General features: G+C 51.4%; 3 protein-coding genes across 3 annotated transcripts; all 3 read left to right on the forward strand.

Moving 5' to 3' along the window:
- Positions 1-10453: 10453 nt before the first annotated feature.
- On the forward strand, positions 10454-10884 carry LOC141164326 (histone H3). Its single transcript, XM_073649459.1, has one exon. It carries the CDS (start codon positions 10474-10476, stop codon positions 10882-10884), a length of 411 nt encoding a protein of 136 aa, XP_073505560.1. The 5' UTR covers positions 10454-10473.
- Positions 10885-12837: 1953 nt separating this feature from the next.
- On the forward strand, positions 12838-13246 carry LOC141164327 (histone H2B 1.1-like). Its single transcript, XM_073649460.1, has one exon. The coding sequence runs from the start codon at positions 12866-12868 to the stop codon at positions 13244-13246; it is 381 nt and encodes a 126-aa protein (XP_073505561.1). The 5' UTR covers positions 12838-12865.
- A 1079-nt stretch (positions 13247-14325) lies between these two features.
- LOC141164328 (histone H4-like) lies at positions 14326-14955 on the forward strand. The gene has a single exon (XM_073649461.1). The coding sequence runs from the start codon at positions 14336-14338 to the stop codon at positions 14843-14845; it is 510 nt and encodes a 169-aa protein (XP_073505562.1). The 5' UTR covers positions 14326-14335; the 3' UTR covers positions 14846-14955.
- Positions 14956-18986: the final 4031 nt, after the last annotated feature.

Raw genomic sequence — 18986 nt, forward strand, 5'->3', positions numbered from 1 at the left:
TAGTCCATGAACCCTGTCGGGTAACTAGAGAAACATAATAAGTATGCAAGCAACAAACATTTTAACATTTGCAATTTACAGGTATATATACATTGCATTTAGATTCTCCAGCGAGCGGGTACCTGGCCTTTAGTGCTCCTGGTGGACCTACGTAACCCACTGTCTGGTGGTACTCTACTCGGGTCCCCTGTTTCCACCCCCTGTGTACTGGGTGTGCTCATGTCTGCACTAGAGGTGTTTGCAGATGTAACGGGTAGGTTGGGCAGCTTTCTGCGTACTCTTTGGCTCACCACGGGCATGGCAGGTTCACTACTAGCAGAGGGTTGATTCTCCTGGGCTGCTGGTATGTACTCTTCTGCCTCCGGGGCCACTTGCTTTTCCAACACCACTTGCTCTTCTGCAGGCTCTTGAGGGGCTGGTTGGAGGAAGGTAAGGAAGGGTACCACTATGGCGTTGTTGATTTGTGTCCAGGACCGGGGAAATCCTCCGAGCACTGTACTGACCATTTCCTCCCTTTCCTCTGCGGGTCGAGGGCTATCTTGGTCTTCATCAGCGCTTTGCAGCTGCTCGGGACACTTTTTCAGGTGGTCTCTGGAGACAGTGGCTGTGGTCTCTCCTCCATCCTTACTGATAACACACACCTTTGGGTCTTCATGGCTTGACGGCAGTACGGTGTACGGGTCTTTCTCCCACTGGTCATCCAACTTGTGGAGCCGTCTCTTCCTCTTCAAGACCTGCTCTCCAGGTGCCAGGGGAGCAGCAGGAGCATGCTGGTTGTAGTTCCTCTCTTGCTTGAGACAGACTTCGCTCCACGCTCTCCTGTACTTTCCGGTACTGCTGCTGTCGTTCTGTGTCCCAGTCTGCTTCTGGTGAGGTGTCCTCAGGTGTCAGGACTCCCATCTCCAGGTCAATTGGCAGCTTACCAGGTCTTGCCCTCATTAGGTAAGCCGGGGGGGAATTGGTAGAACCCACTGGGATATGGTTATACAAGTCCACCAGATCCGGCAGTTTCTCAGGCCACAGGCTGCGTTCCTCCAGGGGCAACGTCTTGAGCAGGTCTATTACTACCTGGTTCATTTTCTCACACATCCCGTTGGTTTGGGGGTGGTAAGGCATTGTCCTTGTCTTCTTGCAGCCATACAGGTTGCAGAATTCCTGAAAGACTTCAGCCTCGAACGCTGGACCTTGATCAGTCAACACTTGCTATGGATACCCTTGTGGACGGCAGAAATGCTGCTGAAAGGCTCTGGCGGCCGTCTGAACTGTTAAGTCTTTGACAGGGACCACCACTAGGAACCGGGAGTAGTGATCTACGATTGTGAGGGCGTAGACGTATCCCGATCTGCTTGGAGCCAGCTTTACGTGGTCCAGGGCCACCAGCTCAAGGGGCTGCTTTGTGATGATGGGCCGCAGGGGAGTCTTCTGGCTGGCGCGGTCCTTCCTCCTAAGGTTGCACGGGCCACAGTCTCTGCACCATCTCTCTATAGCCCCTCTCATGCCTACCCAGAAGAACCGCTCACGCAACAGGAACTCCAGCTTCTTCCATCCAAAGTGCCCTGCGCCGTCATGGTATGCTTCTAGGACCATAGCCGCATCCTGCCTTGGGACCACTACCTACCAGATCAGCTCATGTGTTCGAGAGTTGACGGTCCTGCGGCACAGCCTCCCCTCGTAGAGAAACAGCTTGCTCCTCTCCTTCCACAGCTGTTTGGCCTCTTCTGGAGCATCCGGATCAAGGTGGGCATCAGCCTGGGTCAGCATCTCTTTCACCAGGCGGACTGCGGGGTCACTATCTTGCTTCTCGGCCCAGCCGTGGTGGGGTAAGGGATTGAACGTAGTGGTAGCAGAGCACCTCTCCTTTACGCAGTGGGAACACTGGGCGATCCCATGACGGTGGAATTCAGGGAGTTCAATTTCTTCCAGTTCTTCTGGATCTTCTCCCCCGTCCTGCAAGTGAGGCATTCTGGACAATGCATCTGCGTTGGCATTAGCGCGCTCTGTCCGGTATTTGATAGTAAATTAATAATTGGACAGCCGGGCCATCCATCTCTGCTCTAGGGCACCAAGTCTTGCAGTGTCCAGGTGTGTCAACGGGTTGTTGTCCGTGTACACAGTGAACTTAGAAGAAGCCAGGTAATGCTTGAAGCGTTCGGTGACTGCCCACACCACTGCCAGGAACTCTAGCTTGAAGGAGCTATAATTCTCAGGGTTTCTCTCTGTGGGTCTCAGCTTTCTGCTAGCATAAGCAATTACCCGTTCTCTGCCCTGCTGGATCTGGGACAGTACGGATCCTAGCCCCACGTTACTGGCGTCGGTGTGGAGGATAAAAGGCTGGCCGTAATCAGGGTAGGCCAGGATCTCATCCCCCGTGAGGGCCATCTTCAGCTGGCGGAAAGACTCCTCCTCCAGCTTGTCCCACTTAAGGGGTGGCTTCTGACTTTTAGTCTTTGACTGACCTAACAGGAGGTCCTGCATAGGGGCTGCCATTTTGGTGAATCCGGAGATGAATCTTCGGTAATAGCCTACCAACCCGAGGAACTGCCACACTTCCTTTATGCTGGAGGGTCTTGGCCAGTCCTTAATCACCGTGATCTTGTCAGGGTCTGGGGCTACTCCGTCAGCACTCACCATGTGTCCCAGGTACTGTACTTTTGGCTTCAGTAGATGACACTTGGAGGGTTTCACCTTTAGGCCGAAGCCTGCCAGGGCATCGAACACCTCTGCCAGGTGCTTTAGATGGTCCTCATAGGTCTTGGAATATACGATGACATCGTCCAGGTAGAGTAGGACTGTCTCTAAATTCCTGTGCCCCAGACAGCACTCCATCAGCCTCTGGAAGGTCACTGGTGCGTTGCAGAGTATGAACGGCATACAGTTGAATTCACTGAGACCCATTGGGGTGGTGAAGGCGGTCTTCTCCTTGTCTGACTCTGCTACAGGAACCTGCCAGTACCCGCTAGTGAGATCCAAAGTAGAGAAGAAGTTAGCAGATTTTAGTGCAGCCAAAAACTACTCTATCCTAGGTAACGGGTGCGCATCTTTGTGTGTTATTCTGTTGACCTTTCTATAATCTACACACATCCTCATCTTGCCATCTTTCTTTTTTACAAGAACTAGAGGAGCTGCCCAGGGGCTACAGCTATCCCTGATCACCCCAGCCTCCTTCATCTCTCGCAACATACCCTTGGCATTCTGATAGTGTGCAGGGGGTACAGGCCGGTATCTCTCTTTTATGGGTGGATAGTCTCCTGTGGGGATTTGGTGTTCTACCCCCTTTACTTGCCCAAAGTCTAGCGGGTGTTTGCTAAAGACTCTTTCGTACTCCTGAACCACCCGGTAGACTCCCTGTTTCTGGTGTGGGGAAGTGGAGTCTGTGCCCACGTGCAGCTTCTGGCACCAGTCCTCCATTTGTCTTTTAGAGCCGTTACCTTCCTCTGGGGGAGATGGAGGCAAGGGTTCCACGGCCTTTACAGAGTTTTGGTTAATGGTGAACAATTTGGCCAGAGTGGCATACCGGGGCAAGTGTACTTCTCTTTCCCCAATATTTAGGATGCGGACTGGTACCCTCCCATGGCGGACATCAACCACCCCCCGTGCTGTCAAAATGGTGGACCTACAGTCTGAGTAAACGGGTTCTACCATAGTTTGATAGTCTCTACCTCTTAACCCGATTGCAGACCGGCACCAGATCATCATTTCACTTTTTGGGGGCATGGCTTCTAACGCTTCCAATCTCACCACCAGACAGTTCTACCTGTTGCCCCTTCATCGGGGCTCTGATCTCCTTTTGTAAGACACGCTGCTGGCTGGAGCTGGCATTCATTGCGGCCTGCTGTAATATAACAATTATCTCTGAAAGACAATTTTCAATTACGTTAGTACCCAAGGTTATTTTAGGGTGATTTTCACTACGGTCAATGTCCACAATAATCAGTCCCTGCGCCGGCTATTCAACTTTACCAATCTTGATGGTCACCTCCTTGAACCTCACCTGCGGCATGGGCTGACCATTGCTGGCGATGATGCTCAAGTCATTATCTGGGTAGCGGGTAATATCCGTGTCATCCCAGTACCGCTTGAAAAGTATATAGGGGATGGTGGTTACCTGTGACCCGGTGTCCAACAGTGCACTCATGGGAATGCCATCCAGTACCACAGGCAAGACCGGTCGTCCCCCCACATACTTGTCACGCCAGTTTGACGGGCCTGATGATCTTACGCCTGGGGGTTGGCCCTCTGCCCCAGGTTGGGCCCGTTTAAATTACAGTACCTCGCAATATGTCCTGGCTGGCTGCAGTGGCGGCAGATGGGTTGTCCATCCTGGTCGTTGCGGTTCATTGGCTTCCCTCTGGACAGTGGGATCCTCTTCTGTCGGCGCCACGGGACGTCCTCCGGACTGGTAGCCAGCAGGATCTTTCCTGGAGAGGATACCTGCAACGACTGCACAGTCCTGGTTAGTGCGGCAACGCATTTAGTCAGTTCTTGGACATGATGGTGCAGGTCTGTAGACGGGGTACTATTCATGGTCTGTGCGTTGGCTCCTGCAGATTCTGTAGACTGGGGCGCCGCTTCCTGGTGATAAGTGATAGCAGGGCGCCTGGAGGCCGCAACGCCACCGGGTGCGGGTTGTCGGAGTACACGGATGGCTCTGTCCTTAAACTGTGCAGAGTCTAGCTCAGGGTTCTGCAGGGCCATCAGGCGTAACTGAGTTCGGTGGGCGCTGGACAGCAGACCCTCAATGAATTGTTCAGTCAGCAGTTTATCTGCATTCCTCACACTGTCAGGGTCTGCCTGCTTGATGGCTCTCAGGGCCTCTTGCAAGTTCAAAGCATAGTCTCTTATACTGTCTTTTGCCCGCTGCTTGCACCCATAAAATCTCATTTTGATCTCTGCTGAGGTGCGGGTATCAAAAGTGTCCTTTAGACGGGCCAAAATCTACTTCACGGTCCCCTTGTCCTTGACTGACCAGGACTTTACTTCTCGTTGGGCCGCGCCGGTTAACTGGCCTATCAGTATGGTCACTTTTTGCTCCTCCGTCTGGGGGTACACCTTGAATATGCTATATACTCTCTCTTTAAAGTCGCTCAGGGTATGCGACTCCCCTCAGTACTGGGGCAACCAGGCCGCTCCGGGGATATAAGGCATCGTGAACGGCATTACTGCGGCAGCAGCCGTGCTGGCGGTGACAGTTCCCTCTGCTTCCGTCATCCTCTTCCCCCCTAGTCAACCGTGGCCTACCTTCCGTTGCTTTCCTTCTGTAGGCCGCGGCTCTGCAGGCGATCGTCGGGGTTGAGGACCTTGTGTCGTGACCTGGTGACGTCAGCGTCCGCTCGGCTCCTTTCAGGACCTTGCGCAGCGAAAATGTCCGCGGATAGCGGGAAACGGATGCGGATGGCGGGAAACTCTACCAACATAAGCTTTACAGTCTTTCTTCAGGCACGCAGTACCCATTGGTGGCGGGCACAAAATCCTGCCGACTACGCCAAAAGTTGACGCGCCCCCTGGGCTGTGTGAGTGTGGGGATACCCGGAACCGGACCCGTTGCGGATGCTGGGTGTTTTAGTGCTCGTGTGGCGGGGACCCGGTCCCGTGGCTCAGGGTGGTCAACCCAAATGGCAGTCTATTTATAGGGTTTTGTGATATTAAATGTCCGATTACGCCACCAGTGGATTGTGGTCAGAGTGAACCGCCGCTGCAGGGCAGACCGCTGAGGCTGGTGTTGTGGGTGCAGCAGAACATAGTATAACTCCCCACGGGAGGAGTATAGCCTCAAGGCAGTAAATAGGGATGTTGGTGGTGATGGTGCGCGGGAGAAGCAGTAACCACACGGAGTCTATCATGCAATTCAGGGTCTTTACTGTTGGTGGTATTAAGGGACCCGTCCGGAATACAGGTTAACAATGGAGGCCTGGTCAGTCTGAGAGCAACTGGGAAATCCTGCTGGTCAGGGGGAGTTTGTAGGCCTACCGTGCTGACTTCACTCTTTCTTGGCTATTCTGCTGTAGTGTAGTGGTAGCCCACGTCTCTGAGTGTACCATGTTGTTATCACCCGTATGACTGGCGACTTGGGCCTTCCATACATCTCACCCCTCCGGGGTAGTAGTGGTCCCTCTCGTGTGGCTGAGCCTCTGGGCTTCCTTGGGCCAGAGGACTTGAAGTCCCCTGCGTGGTGGTTTTCTGCTGCTGAGCTTATAGCCCTCACAGCCTCGGACTCCAGTGTCCGGCTTTGTAAGTCTCTAGGCCGGATGAGCTCTGCTAGCTCCCCTCCTGGCCTCGTGTTCCTCCTCTGCCTACAGGGACTCCTCAGCCTGCTGCTGACCTGTCCCTATCTGCGGCATGTCTGGAAATTCTCTCTGGCTGGACTGACTAACCCCGCCCCAGATCCAGTTTATAAAGGGCAGGTTTCTCCCCTCCCTGGACGGAGACAGGAGGTGCTGAATGCTAATTGTCCCCAACCAGGGAACCTCCCACCTGCTCTCAGACATGACATTGCTGCCACTGTGGCAACCAGACCTGGGGTGCCACAGCAGCAGTGAATATTCATTTTCTTTTATAGCGGGGAACAGTGTTGGCTGCAGCAGATGGCTCCTACGACGCTCCCCCCACTCCTCCCACCATCCACAGCAACAGTACCTTTGGACGATAAGACACATCCCCCACTTTCCTCCAAAATTTTGGAGGAAAAAAGTGCGTCTTATAGTCCAAAAAATATGGTAATTTGCTTTGTTAAAAAATAATAAACATCACAAACGAGCAAATAACAGACATATTTGGTGTCTCTGTAATCCTAACGACCAGCAACACAACACAGCGATCAGATTATGTACGGGGATCAGTAAAATGGCTTAAAAAACCAACGTGATTGTTATTTTTCCTCTATTAAACCCATAAAAAATGTAATAAATTGTAACGCTGAGGTCGTGTTCATATGAAGGGCCGCCATCAGTGCGTTACTGCCCTTACTAGTGTATGGGGCCCGGTGAGAAGAAGCAAAGAGGAGGGGCTCGGACCACAGAGCTCCTGTGCATAATGTCACTAGTGATCACTGTATTTCCTTTACACTATATACAGAGCTTCTGTATATAATGTCACTAGTGATCCCTGCATTATCTGTACACTGACACTATACACAGGAGCTCTGTATATAATGTGATATATTGAGGGTACACAGCACTATGTATATGGAGGGTATATAACACTATATGGGGTATACTGTGGGATATGGGGGGGTATACAGCAGGAAATGGAGGATATATAGCAGGGGTATACAGCAGGATATGGAGTGTACACAGCATGATATGGAGAGTATACAGCACTACATGGAAGTATACAGCATGATATGGAGGGTATATAACACTATATGGGGTATACTGCAGGATATGGGGGGTATACAGCAGGATATGGAGGGTATATAGCACTATATGAGGTATATGTAGCACCCTGAGGATTCGGCTGCTACAGGGGTATTGCACCTCAACCCAGAGGTGTGATATTCCACTCCCGGGTAAGGATGGAGTGTGGGACTGAGTCCAGAAAGCTGCATGCACTACACACATCCCATTTCCGAGGAACAGACCAACGGTACTCCCACTTAGAAATGTGCAGGTACGACCGAGTCTGTTCCTGGCTGGAGTGGGAGGGGGGTGGTACATCCCAGTAGTGTAGGGGCAGATAGGGGGAGCAGCCTGGGTAAAGTTAGGAGCTCATTGGGTGCTGGTCACCTGAGCTCACACATAGAGGGAGTATTTAAGGTGGGCACCATCAAAGATCAGGGTCAGTCAGTCAGTCTTTGCAGAGGAGTCAGTCTGCCACAGTCGGTCAGTCTGTCAGAGTCAGGAGGAAGCAGAGGTCCAGATGAGCCTGCAGAGAGAGAGTGGAGCAGAGAAGGAAAGACCCAGAGGGGAAAAGAAAGGACTCTGAGAACCCAAATTCAATCCCCGGGTGAAGAGTCGGCAATAGGGTACCGGATCCCAAACTGGTGGGGGCAAAAGCACACCCTAGCCAGAGACCGGAGGCCATGGGCAGCGTCTGCCACGGCCACCCACCACATCCACCCTGAAGGCAAACCACGTGTAGGGTCAGGGAACCCAAGGCCAAGGGTCTCCCAACAGAAGGCCCGAGGGAGCTGGACCTAGGTGGATCCCTGGTGGGGACGGCCAGAAGAAAGGACAAGAAGGAGGGCTCAGGGACACGCTCCGGACTTGCTTGGGGGTTGGCTGAATCCAGGACCTGGTGGACGCAGCACGGCTCGGGTGGTCACTGAAGGCCGGAGTGACCGGAACATCAGCAGTAAGTAAATACCCTAAACTGCACAACCCGACTCTGTCTTTACTTATCATCTACGCTGCACCACCACAACCCCCATCCTCTGCACCTGACCCCCTGAGGCCATACCCCTCCCGTTGGGGGTTATACCATCTAAAGCTGCACCAACACCATCAGCCTCAGCGGACCCTGCTGCAGCGGCGGCCGTAGTGACCGCAATCCAACGGGTGGCGTAGTCGACATAACGAACTTTGTAACATCTGTAGGACTGCCACACACACTGAGTTTGACACCCTGGGCACGGACCGGGTCACAGCCACTCGGAGACTACAACCCCCATCTGATCCGGCTCCGGGTATTCCCCTAAAGAACATGGCCCAGGGGGCGCTTCATATACAGCAGGATATGGAGGGTATACAGAAAGATATGGAGTGTATATAGCACTATATGGGGTATACAGCAGGATATGGAGTGTACACAGCTCTTTGTGGAGAGTATAAATAGACGGTATATAGTACTATATGGGGGGTTACAGCAGTATATGGAGGTATACAGCAGGATATAGATGGCATATAGCTGTATATGGAGGTATACAGCACTATAGACCTGTCAGTGACCCGAGCAGCAGTCACCGGGGAGGAGTCAGCTCTGTGACCGGATGTAACATCCTCGCTCGGGAAAATGACAGGAAAAAGGGCGGGAAATTCAACCTCCCCAACAGTTCTGTGCTCCGCCCACATCTGAGGAGAAGCCGCAGCTCCTGCTGCTGGGGGAGGGGCTGCTGACCGCCCTGTGCCCGGATGGCTGCAGTCTGCTCTGCGGGGACTGGGAACATCGGCCACTAAAGGGTTAACACCAAGTGTCTGCGGGGAGGAGCTGATCCTGTGCTGCCTGTGGGCGGAGCCATAGCCCTACTGAGCGCTGATTGGCTGAGCGCTGAATATGAAATCCCCGCACAACGGCTGATAGTTCCTCCCGCTCTTTGTTCTCCTCAGTGTAACACGTGGTGCAGAGCGCTATATGGAGGGTAATAACATCATGTGGCCGTATACAGCGCTATATGGAGGGTAATAACATCATGTGGCCGTATACAGCGCTATATGGAGGGTAATAACATCGTGTGGCCGTATACAGCGCTATATGGAGGGTAATAACATCGTGTGGCCGTATACAGCGCTATATGGAGGGTGATAACATCGTGTGGCCGTATACAGCGCTATATGGAGGGTGATAACATCATGTGGCCGTATACAGCGCTATATGGAGGGTAATAACATCATGTGGCCGTATACAGCGCTATATGGAGGGTAATAACATCATGTGGCCGTATACAGCTCTATATGGAGGGTGATAACATCATGTGGCCGTATACAGCGCTATATGGAGGGTAATAACATCATGTGGCCGTATACAGCTCTATATGGAGGGTGATAACATCATGTGGCCGTATACAGCGCTATATGGAGGGTGATAACATCATGTGGCCGTATACAGCGCTATATGGAGGGTAATAACATCATGTGGCCGTATACAGCGCTATATGGAGGGTAATAACATCGTGTGGCCGTATACAGCGCTATATGGAGGTGTTATATAGCGGTATATGGAGGGTAATGTCAGTACTTGGCCATAGACAGCATCATCTGGAGGAATACAGCGCTATACTGAGTGTATACAGTATTGTATCATAGTATATAGCCCCATATGGATTTATACTGTACTATAGTGACACTATGTCCAGCACACTATGGCAGTATACCGCAGGCTGGGGACATGTACAGACCATATGTGTGATCAGTGTCCGAGTTTCCCCTCTGCTTCCGTCAGCAGCGCCATTATAGCAGTGTACGGGGATATGGAAGCACAATGACATCGGAGGCCGCAACTGCAGAAGACTCTTGTAGACATGATGTGACCCTTTCATGCGTTAGCGCATCCTGTAACCAGTGTGAACTGCGGACACCCAGCAGCACTTCATGGAGGAGAGAACCATGAGATTACTATGAGTTGTGCGGAGCTCACTTTGCATAATGATTGGTCACAGATATCAGGGGTTGAAGTAGCCAATGGAGTTTAGGGGGCGTGTTTGAAGCAGCCAATGGAGTGTAGGGGGCGTGTTTCATGTGAACCAATGAGCACGCGCACACTATATAAATACCCTGCTCCCGCCGCTCCGCTCATCACTTCTGTACTCGTCTATACAGAGCTATGGCCAGAACTAAGCAGACCGCCCGTAAATCCACCGGAGGGAAAGCTCCTCGCAAGCAGCTAGCCACTAAGGCCGCCAGGAAGAGCGCTCCTGCCACTGGCGGAGTGAAGAAGCCGCATCGTTACCGGCCAGGAACAGTCGCTCTACGTGAGATCCGCCGCTACCAGAAGTCCACCGAGCTGCTGATCCGTAAGCTTCCCTTCCAGCGCCTGGTGAGGGAGATCGCCCAGGACTTCAAGACCGATCTGCGTTTCCAGAGCTCAGCCGTCATGGCCCTGCAGGAGGCCAGCGAGGCTTATCTGGTGGGACTCTTCGAGGACACCAACCTGTGCGCCATCCATGCCAAGAGGGTTACCATCATGCCTAAAGACATCCAGCTGGCCCGCAGGATCCGTGGGGAGAGGGCTTAGATCTGCCCTGGGCACCAAAGACAACACAAAGGCTCTTCTCAGAGCCACCAAATCCTTCCACTAACGAGCCAATTCCTAAACTCCAGATCCTTCTGCCGCCTGGCTCCAGTGTTCTGCTGGTAATAGGTGGAGATGGTCCATCAACTCCTTCAGTTATGTGAGATTCATTCCTGGAAATCGAGTGGTCTCATAGGCGGAAATGGTTAATGTGACAAAAATACAAATCGCAGGGATGTCATTGTCTTGTATTAGACATTTTTTCAGGGGATGCAGCTGCCCAGGGACTTGTTACATCCAGAGCTCCCCACTCCGTGATGACCCGTAGCGGTCGCCTGTCCTGACACCACGTGCCACATGGATGAAGGGGTTACTGCCTAACACTAATCTGGTGCTGACTGGGCGGAGCCATAGCCCTGCTTAGTGCTGATTGGCTGCCAATGAATATGGAGTTCCCGCATAATGGTTGATGGTTACTTTCCTTTGTTCTCAGTGTAAAACGTGGTGTCAAGATGGCGGCTCTCAGGCTGTGAGTGAATATTTGATATACAATATAGTCAGCACTATATCACCATGTGCTACAGTTTTAAGGGTAAACCGTATCCTATCGCTGTAGAGATCTATATGGAGGTATACAGTAATAAATTTGCGTATAAAGCTTTATATGGGGTGTATACAACAATATGGATGATTAATGCACTACATGGAATGAGGCAATAAAGCGCTGTATGGAGGTATCCAATTATTTCTATAGCGCCAACATATTCAGCAGCATTGTACATGTTCACGTCAATTGTAAAGACATGATGAGAGGAGTGAGGGTCCTGCTGCTCACAAGATTACAGGGAATAGGGTGGTCACAATAGGTAGAGTGTGCTTGTCATGTACGGTCCAGCCATCACAAGGCTTTTCATATAAAGCTGCATGATCCGGACTTCATCCAGATACCCAGTGCTATTGGGTGCATGGAGGCTGTGGAGACAGATGAATAAGAGCGACAGATTCTAAGGAAATATCAGAGGGGGAGCGTTAGATTAATGAAGCATGGTGATCAGCGCATTCCAGAAACCTGGTGCAGCACAAGAGAAGTCCTGGATGAGAGAGTGGGAAATTCAGATTATGAAGGCTATTGTAAAATGGAGAGCATGGGTAAGGTAATAGACAAAGTATCCGACAGTGCATGGGTGGTAGAGAGCACTACATCACGGTGTACAGCACTATATGGCAGTATATAGCGCTATATCTTGTCTAGCAGTGATAATATGATTAAGAACTAGAGCACATCAGATTAGAAACGTACAATGTCCGCCCCACACCCCCAATTCATCACCTTCCTCTGATCATATTCTCACTCATGTACAAGGTTTAATCCACTGTGAATGTGGACACAGTACTATATAGGGGGTATACAATATATACGGAGGATATACAGCACTAAATGGGGGAGTATTCAGCAGTGTATGGGTGGTATACTGCACTATTTCTTAGTTTACAGCTTTATAAGAATGGAGGGCATATACACTATACAGCATATGACATTTATTGCACAATATGGTGTGTACATAGTGGGATAATTCATGCCCCTAGTGCTCTGCTCTTTGGGGACACGAGTGTTGGTAATTTCCCATCATTCATTAGTATTTTGTCAATGTTCACACCAGAGATCAGCGGCGCCAGCTCTTGTGGTGACAGAGAACTCTCTTATACAAGGTTTCCTGCGCCTTGTATAACCTGCTGCTGCCCCGCCTCCTCTCCTACCATTGGCTGGATATAAAGTCACCAATGGAAACAAGACTTGTGGAAACACCAATGAGCTGCAGTGGGCGGAGATTATTAGTGAACATTGGTCACATGATTTTCTCACCCAATAGTACAGTGATCTGACAGCATTGCTCATTTGCATGGCCGGTCTATAAATACGGCCGCTCTGGGAGGAGCAGGATCATTATTCTTTCTCCAGTGAAGAGAACATTCTGCTGTCATCATGCCTGAACCTGCCAAGTCTGCACCAGCAGCCAAGAAGGGCTCCAAGAAAGCTGTGACCAAGACTCAGAAGAAGGACGGCAAGAAGCGGAGGAAGAGCAGGAAGGAGAGCTATGCCATCTATGTGTACAAGGTGCTGAAGCAGGTCCACCCTGACACCGGCATCTCCTCCAAGGCCATGGGCATCATGAACTCCTTTGTCAATGACATCTTTGAGCGCATTGCAGGGGAAGCCTCCCGCCTGGCTCACTACAACAAGCGCTCCACCATCACCTCCCGGGAGATCCAGACCGCTGTGCGCCTGCTGCTGCCCGGAGAGCTGGCCAAGCACGCCGTGTCCGAGGGCACCAAGGCCGTCACCAAGTACACCAGCGCCAAGTGATCTGCTCCAAGCTCTGTACCCACAACCCAAAGGCTCTTCTAAGAGCCACCCACCCCGTCTACATCAGAGCTGTGGCTGCTTGTCTGTCCTGCTGCACCAACCTGCAGAAGAGATGACCTGCAATAATAATGTTCTGCTCCTCTTTCCAGGGGACATTTGGCTGCACAGATCTGGCCATAAAGCGCTGGGCAGAAGGGGAGGATTAGAAGAAGGAGATGAAGTTGGGGAGAGTGATGAGGTTAGTAGCAGTGAGATGTAGGATATTCCGCATCCAATCTGACAATAAAAGGTCAGATGCAGGCAGCCATAAATACTCCATTGCCCTTCACACATGGAATCCTGTTCTCTCCCAGAACACTGGGTCCTAGTGCCCTCTGTTTCCATTGTTCTGCTGCCAATAGATGGAGATGGGCTGTTAACTCTTTCAGTGCTCGGCACGTTTCCAGCACTTTCTCGCTGATCCTCCTCTGATGTTACACACCTTTTGCTCCGCAGACTGGTGAAGGCACCTGGTCAATAAGCTCCTAAAGATTGATCGATTTTTAGGTCTGAATCTCACATTGTGATTAATGGAGAAGCCGATCACTTGTTTATCGCAGCAGGAGCTGAAACAGATAAATGTGCAAAGAACAATATGGAGGGTATACAGGAGTATATGGAGGGTATACAGCTCTATATGGAGGAATACAGGAGTATATAGAGGGTATACAACAGGGTATGGAGTGTACACTGCACTATATGGAGGGGATATAGGGGTATACAGCAGGATATGGGGAAACTGTATATGGAGTTTATACAGCGCTATATAGGGGTATACAGCAGGATATGGGGGATATATAGCAGTATATGGAGGGTATACAGCACTATATGGGGAAACTGTATATGGAGTTATACAGCGCTATATAGGGGTATACAGCAGGATATGGAGCTTATACATCACTGGATGGAGGAGAGTATATAACTCTAGACCTCACAGTGATTGATTTCCAGGTGTCACAGTGTAATTCCTCCGAGCAGGATGTCACCAGAGAGGAATCAGGGCTGTGACTATTTCCACCATCACAGTAGAAGCAGGAAAATACCAGGACAATGAGCGGGAAATTCAAAATCACTAACAGCTCTGTGCTCGGCCAATCAGAGGAAGGGGCGGAGCTGATAATGCAAATTCCTTTCCATCCCCGCCCTGGAAGCGCGTCACCTCTGCAGTCCTCTTTCTGGTCCCCTCACGCTCTATATAAAGGAGGACTGCGCACTGTCAGTCATAGCTTTCTGCTGACTGCTTGGAAGATGTCTGGTCGCGGCAAAGGAGGGAAAGGTCTGGGGAAGGGCGGTGCCAAGCGGCACAGGAAGGTTCTCCGTGATAACATCCAGGGCATCACCAAGCCTGCCATCCGCCGTCTCGCCCGCAGAGGAGGAGTCAAACGCATCTCCGGCCTCATCTATGAGGAGACTCGCGGCGTCCTGAAAGTCTTCCTGGAGAACGTGATCCGTGACGCCGTCACCTACACCGAGCACGCCAAGAGGAAGACCGTCACCGCCATGGACGTGGTGTACGCGCTCAAGCGCCAGGGCCGCACTCTCTACGGCTTCGGGGGTTAATGCTTCTGTTCTGCTCTAACAACACAAAGGCTCTTCTCAGAGCCGCCCACATCTTCTGAGGAGGAGCTCCTGCTGCTGGGGAGGGCGAGGGGCTGGAGACCCCCTGTGCTGGGGTGACTGCAGGCTGCTGCTCCAGGGGCGGCTGGAGACATCGCAGGCGCTAATGGGTTAACACTGAGGAGCTGCCTGTGGGTGGAGCCATAGCCCTGCTGAGCGCTGATTGGCTGAGCACTGAGTGTGTGATTCCTGCACTGAGGCTGATCTCTTCTGCTCTGTGTTCTCTGTGTAACATGTGGTGTCAGGATGGCGGCGGTTGCCGGGTGACTGAATATCTCACATCTGGTTACTCCGCACTGTGGAGGGTGTACAGTACAGTATGGGCATCTACCGCCCACTGAGTGTATACAGCACTAGATGAATGGTATCATGAGGGAAACTTGTTTTCTGTATATTCCATCTTGTTCCCTGAATTACCCAAGTACTTGGACCCCTCCCACCTCAACCTTAAATACAAGACTGCAGGTCATATCCATTGTGCATGTCAGGACCACCCTGAATACTTGCAATTCCTTTGTTTCCTGTCTATATAAACCTGTGAGTCTAAGCTGAAATTTACATTGTGTATACAGTTATCTGCAAAATAATAGTGTTAAAAACAACCATCAGCAGAGCGCTGTTTACATTTGGCACCAATGTCGCTGATTGGTCGCATCTGGCGTCCGCGACCAATCAGCAGAGCGCTGTTTACATTTGGCACCTATGTCGCTGATTGGTCGCATCTGGTGTCCGCGACCAATCAGCAGAGCGTTGTTTAAATTTGGCTCCAAGCTCGCTGCTTGCTGGCCGCAACCAATCAGCACAGCAGTGTTTAAATGTGGCGTCAACATCGGTGATTGGTCGCGGGCGCTATTTAAATGTGGCGCCCAAATCGGTGATTGGTCGCGGGCAGCGGCCGCGACCAATCAGCACAGCGGTGTTTAAATTTTGCACCAAGATCACTGATTGGTCGGGTGCGGAGACCGCGACCAATCAGCAAATCGTATTGTGAGGACCGGGGAGCGGCGCTGCCTGTGCGGCTACCTCCGCTGCGAGAAGCCGGGACATGAGCGACTGCTCGCAGCAGAAGTATCCCGACCCGCAGCGCCGCTCACCCTAGCCGCTGATCTCCCGACACTAGCCGCATGGTGTTACTAAGGTCCGGAAAATTTGTGTTCAAAACCGCTGATTGGTCGCGGGCGCTGTCCGCGACCAAACACCCATTTGGGCACCACATTTAAATATCGCCCGCGACCAATCACCGATCTTGGAGCCACATTTAAACACCGCTGTGCTAATTGGTCGCGGATGCTGCACAGCAGTGTTTAACTTTTGCAGCAAGATCAGTGATTGGTCGCGGCCGAAGACCGCGACCAATCACCGATTTGTGCGCCACATTTAAATAGCGGCCGCAACCAATAACCGATTTGGGCGCCACATTTAAATAGCAACCGCGACCAATCAGCACAGCGGTGTTTAAATGTGTCTGCAAGATGGGTGATTGTTCGCGGCCGCTATTTAAATGTGTCGCCCAAATCGGTGATTGGTCGCGGGCAGCGTCCGCGACCAATCAGCACGGCAGTGTTTAACTTTTGCAGCAAGATCAGTGATTGGTCGCGGCCGAAGACCACGACCAATCACCGATTTGTGTGCCACATTTAAATAGCGGCCGCGACCAATCACCGATCTTGCAGAGACATTTAAACCCCGCTGTGCTGATTGGTCGCCGACGCTGCCCGCGACCAATCTCCGATTTGGGCGCCACATTTAAATAGCGCCGGCGACCAATCACCGATGTTGACGCGACTTGTAAACACTGCTGTGCTGATTGGTCGCTTCCAGCAATCAGTGAGATTGACGCCAAATTTAAACAACGCTCTGCTGATTGGGCGCGGCTGCCAGCCACGACCAATCAGCGAGATTGGCTCCAAATTTAAACAACACTCTGCTGATTGATTGCTGTCGGCCGCCGCGACCAATCAGCAGTATTGGCGCCAAATTTAAACACCGCTCTGCTGATTTGTCGCGGTCGCCCACGACGACCAATCAACAACATTAGCGCCAAATTTTAACAACGCTCTGCTGATTGGTTGCGGACGGCGGCCGCGACCAATCAGCAATATTGGCGCCAAATTTAAACACCGCTCTGCTGATTTGTCGCGGTCGCCGGCGGCGACGAATCAGCAATATTGGCCCCAAATTTTAACAACGCTCTGCTGATTGGTCGCAACCGCCGGACACGACCAATCAGCAGTATTGGCGCCAAATTTAAACCCCGCTCTTTTGATTGGTCGCGTTCGTTGCCCGCGACCAATCAGCATTATTGGCGCCAAATTTAAACCCCGCTCTGCTGATTAGTCGCGACCGCCGGCCGTGACCAATCTGCGATATAGGCGCCAAATTTTAACACCGCTTTGGTGATTGGTCACGGTTGCCGGCCTCGACCAATCAGCGATTTTGGCGCCAAATTTAAATACCGCTCTGCTGATTGCGCCCTGTCGGCCGCATACATATTCTAGAATACCCGATGCATTTGAATCGGGCCACCATCTACTCTATATATATATAATCGTCTTATCCCGTCTGTCTGTCTGTCCAGGAAATCCTGCCTCGCTCATTGGTCCGCCAGCGGCAAATCAGCGACGCGGGATTTCAGAAAAAAGATGGCGGCCGTTAGCGGCTCATCTGCGGGACGGAGATGCAGCCGGGAGATGACCGTCGCGAGGCGCTCATCTCCCGGCCGGTAGCAGCAGAAGGACCTCGACCGCCGGCGCCGCTGACCTCCATGCGGCTAGTGTGTCAAGGGAGGACCGGGGAGCGGCGCTGCGGGTCGGGATACTTCTGCTGCGAGCAGTCGCTCATCTCCCAGCTTCTCGCAGCGGAAGTAGCCGCACAGGCAGCGGCGCTCCCCGGTCCTCACCAATACGATTCACTGATTGGTCGCGCTCTCCGGCCGCGACCAATCAGTGATCTTGGCTCAAAAGTTAAACACCGCTGTGCTGATTGGTCGCGGCCGCTGCCCGCGACCAATCACCGATTTGGGCGCCACATTTAAATAGCGGCCGTGACCAATCAGCGATCTTGCCGACACATTTAAACACTGCTGTGCTGATTGGTCGCGGACACTGCAGGCAACCAATCAGCGATCTTACCGACATATTTAAACACTGCTGTGCTGATTGGTCGCGGACGATGCCCGCGACCAATCCGCGATCTTGCCGACAAATTTAAACACTGCTGTGCTGATTGGTCACGGACGCTGCCCGCGACCAATCAGCGATTTTGGCGCCAAATTTAAACACCGTTTTGCTGATTGCGCCCGGTCTGCCGCATACATATTCTAGAATACCCGATGCGTTAGAATCGGGCCACCGTCTAGTTAATATATAAACCCAACCATTAATTAAAATAGGGACACTGGTTAGGAATCTACAATAGATTACATCCCCTTTATCTGTTTTCTATCTGGACTTTAGTGGATCATGGTCACCAATAATACATACTAATTCATTAACTGTGATCCAATATACATCCTTAACTGGATGTAGGTAGAATTGTTATTAAGAAATTAATATTTGATTTAATAATTAATAAAAGTTTTATTTTCACATCCTTTCCCTCTCTTCTCTCTTTTCACAGCATATCGCAGATGTCAAGACTCTGACACTGTTTGCTCCATGAGCCTCCTGATGAACTCTATAACGGAGGGGGGCTATCACCCCATATCGTTGCTCCTATTCGCTTTCAAACTCCTTGAGCAGCATGTTCACGCTGAACTCTCCTCTAATCTCTCATGTAACTCACTATTCGACAACCTACAATCTGGTTTCCGTCCCCACCATTCCACTGAAAATGTCCAGACCAAAATTACTAACGATTTACAGCCAAAGCCAACAGACAATTCTATACTCCTCCTTCTTGACCTGTCCTTTGCCTTCAATACAGTTGACCACTGCCTCCTACTACATATCCTCTCTTACTCATGCATCTTTACCCTTGGCCTGGGACAACTTTAAGTCCCATGGCTTTCAGTACCATCTGAATGCTGATGAAACTCAGATCTACAGGTGCATCTCACAAAATTAGAATATCATCAAGCAAACAG

The sequence above is a fragment of the Phyllobates terribilis genome, unplaced genomic scaffold (assembly GCF_046119375.1).
Source record: "Phyllobates terribilis strain yellow unplaced genomic scaffold, ASM4611937v1 Scaffold_10__3_contigs__length_209671492, whole genome shotgun sequence".
In the NCBI taxonomy this organism is placed as follows: Eukaryota; Metazoa; Chordata; class Amphibia; order Anura; family Dendrobatidae; genus Phyllobates; species Phyllobates terribilis.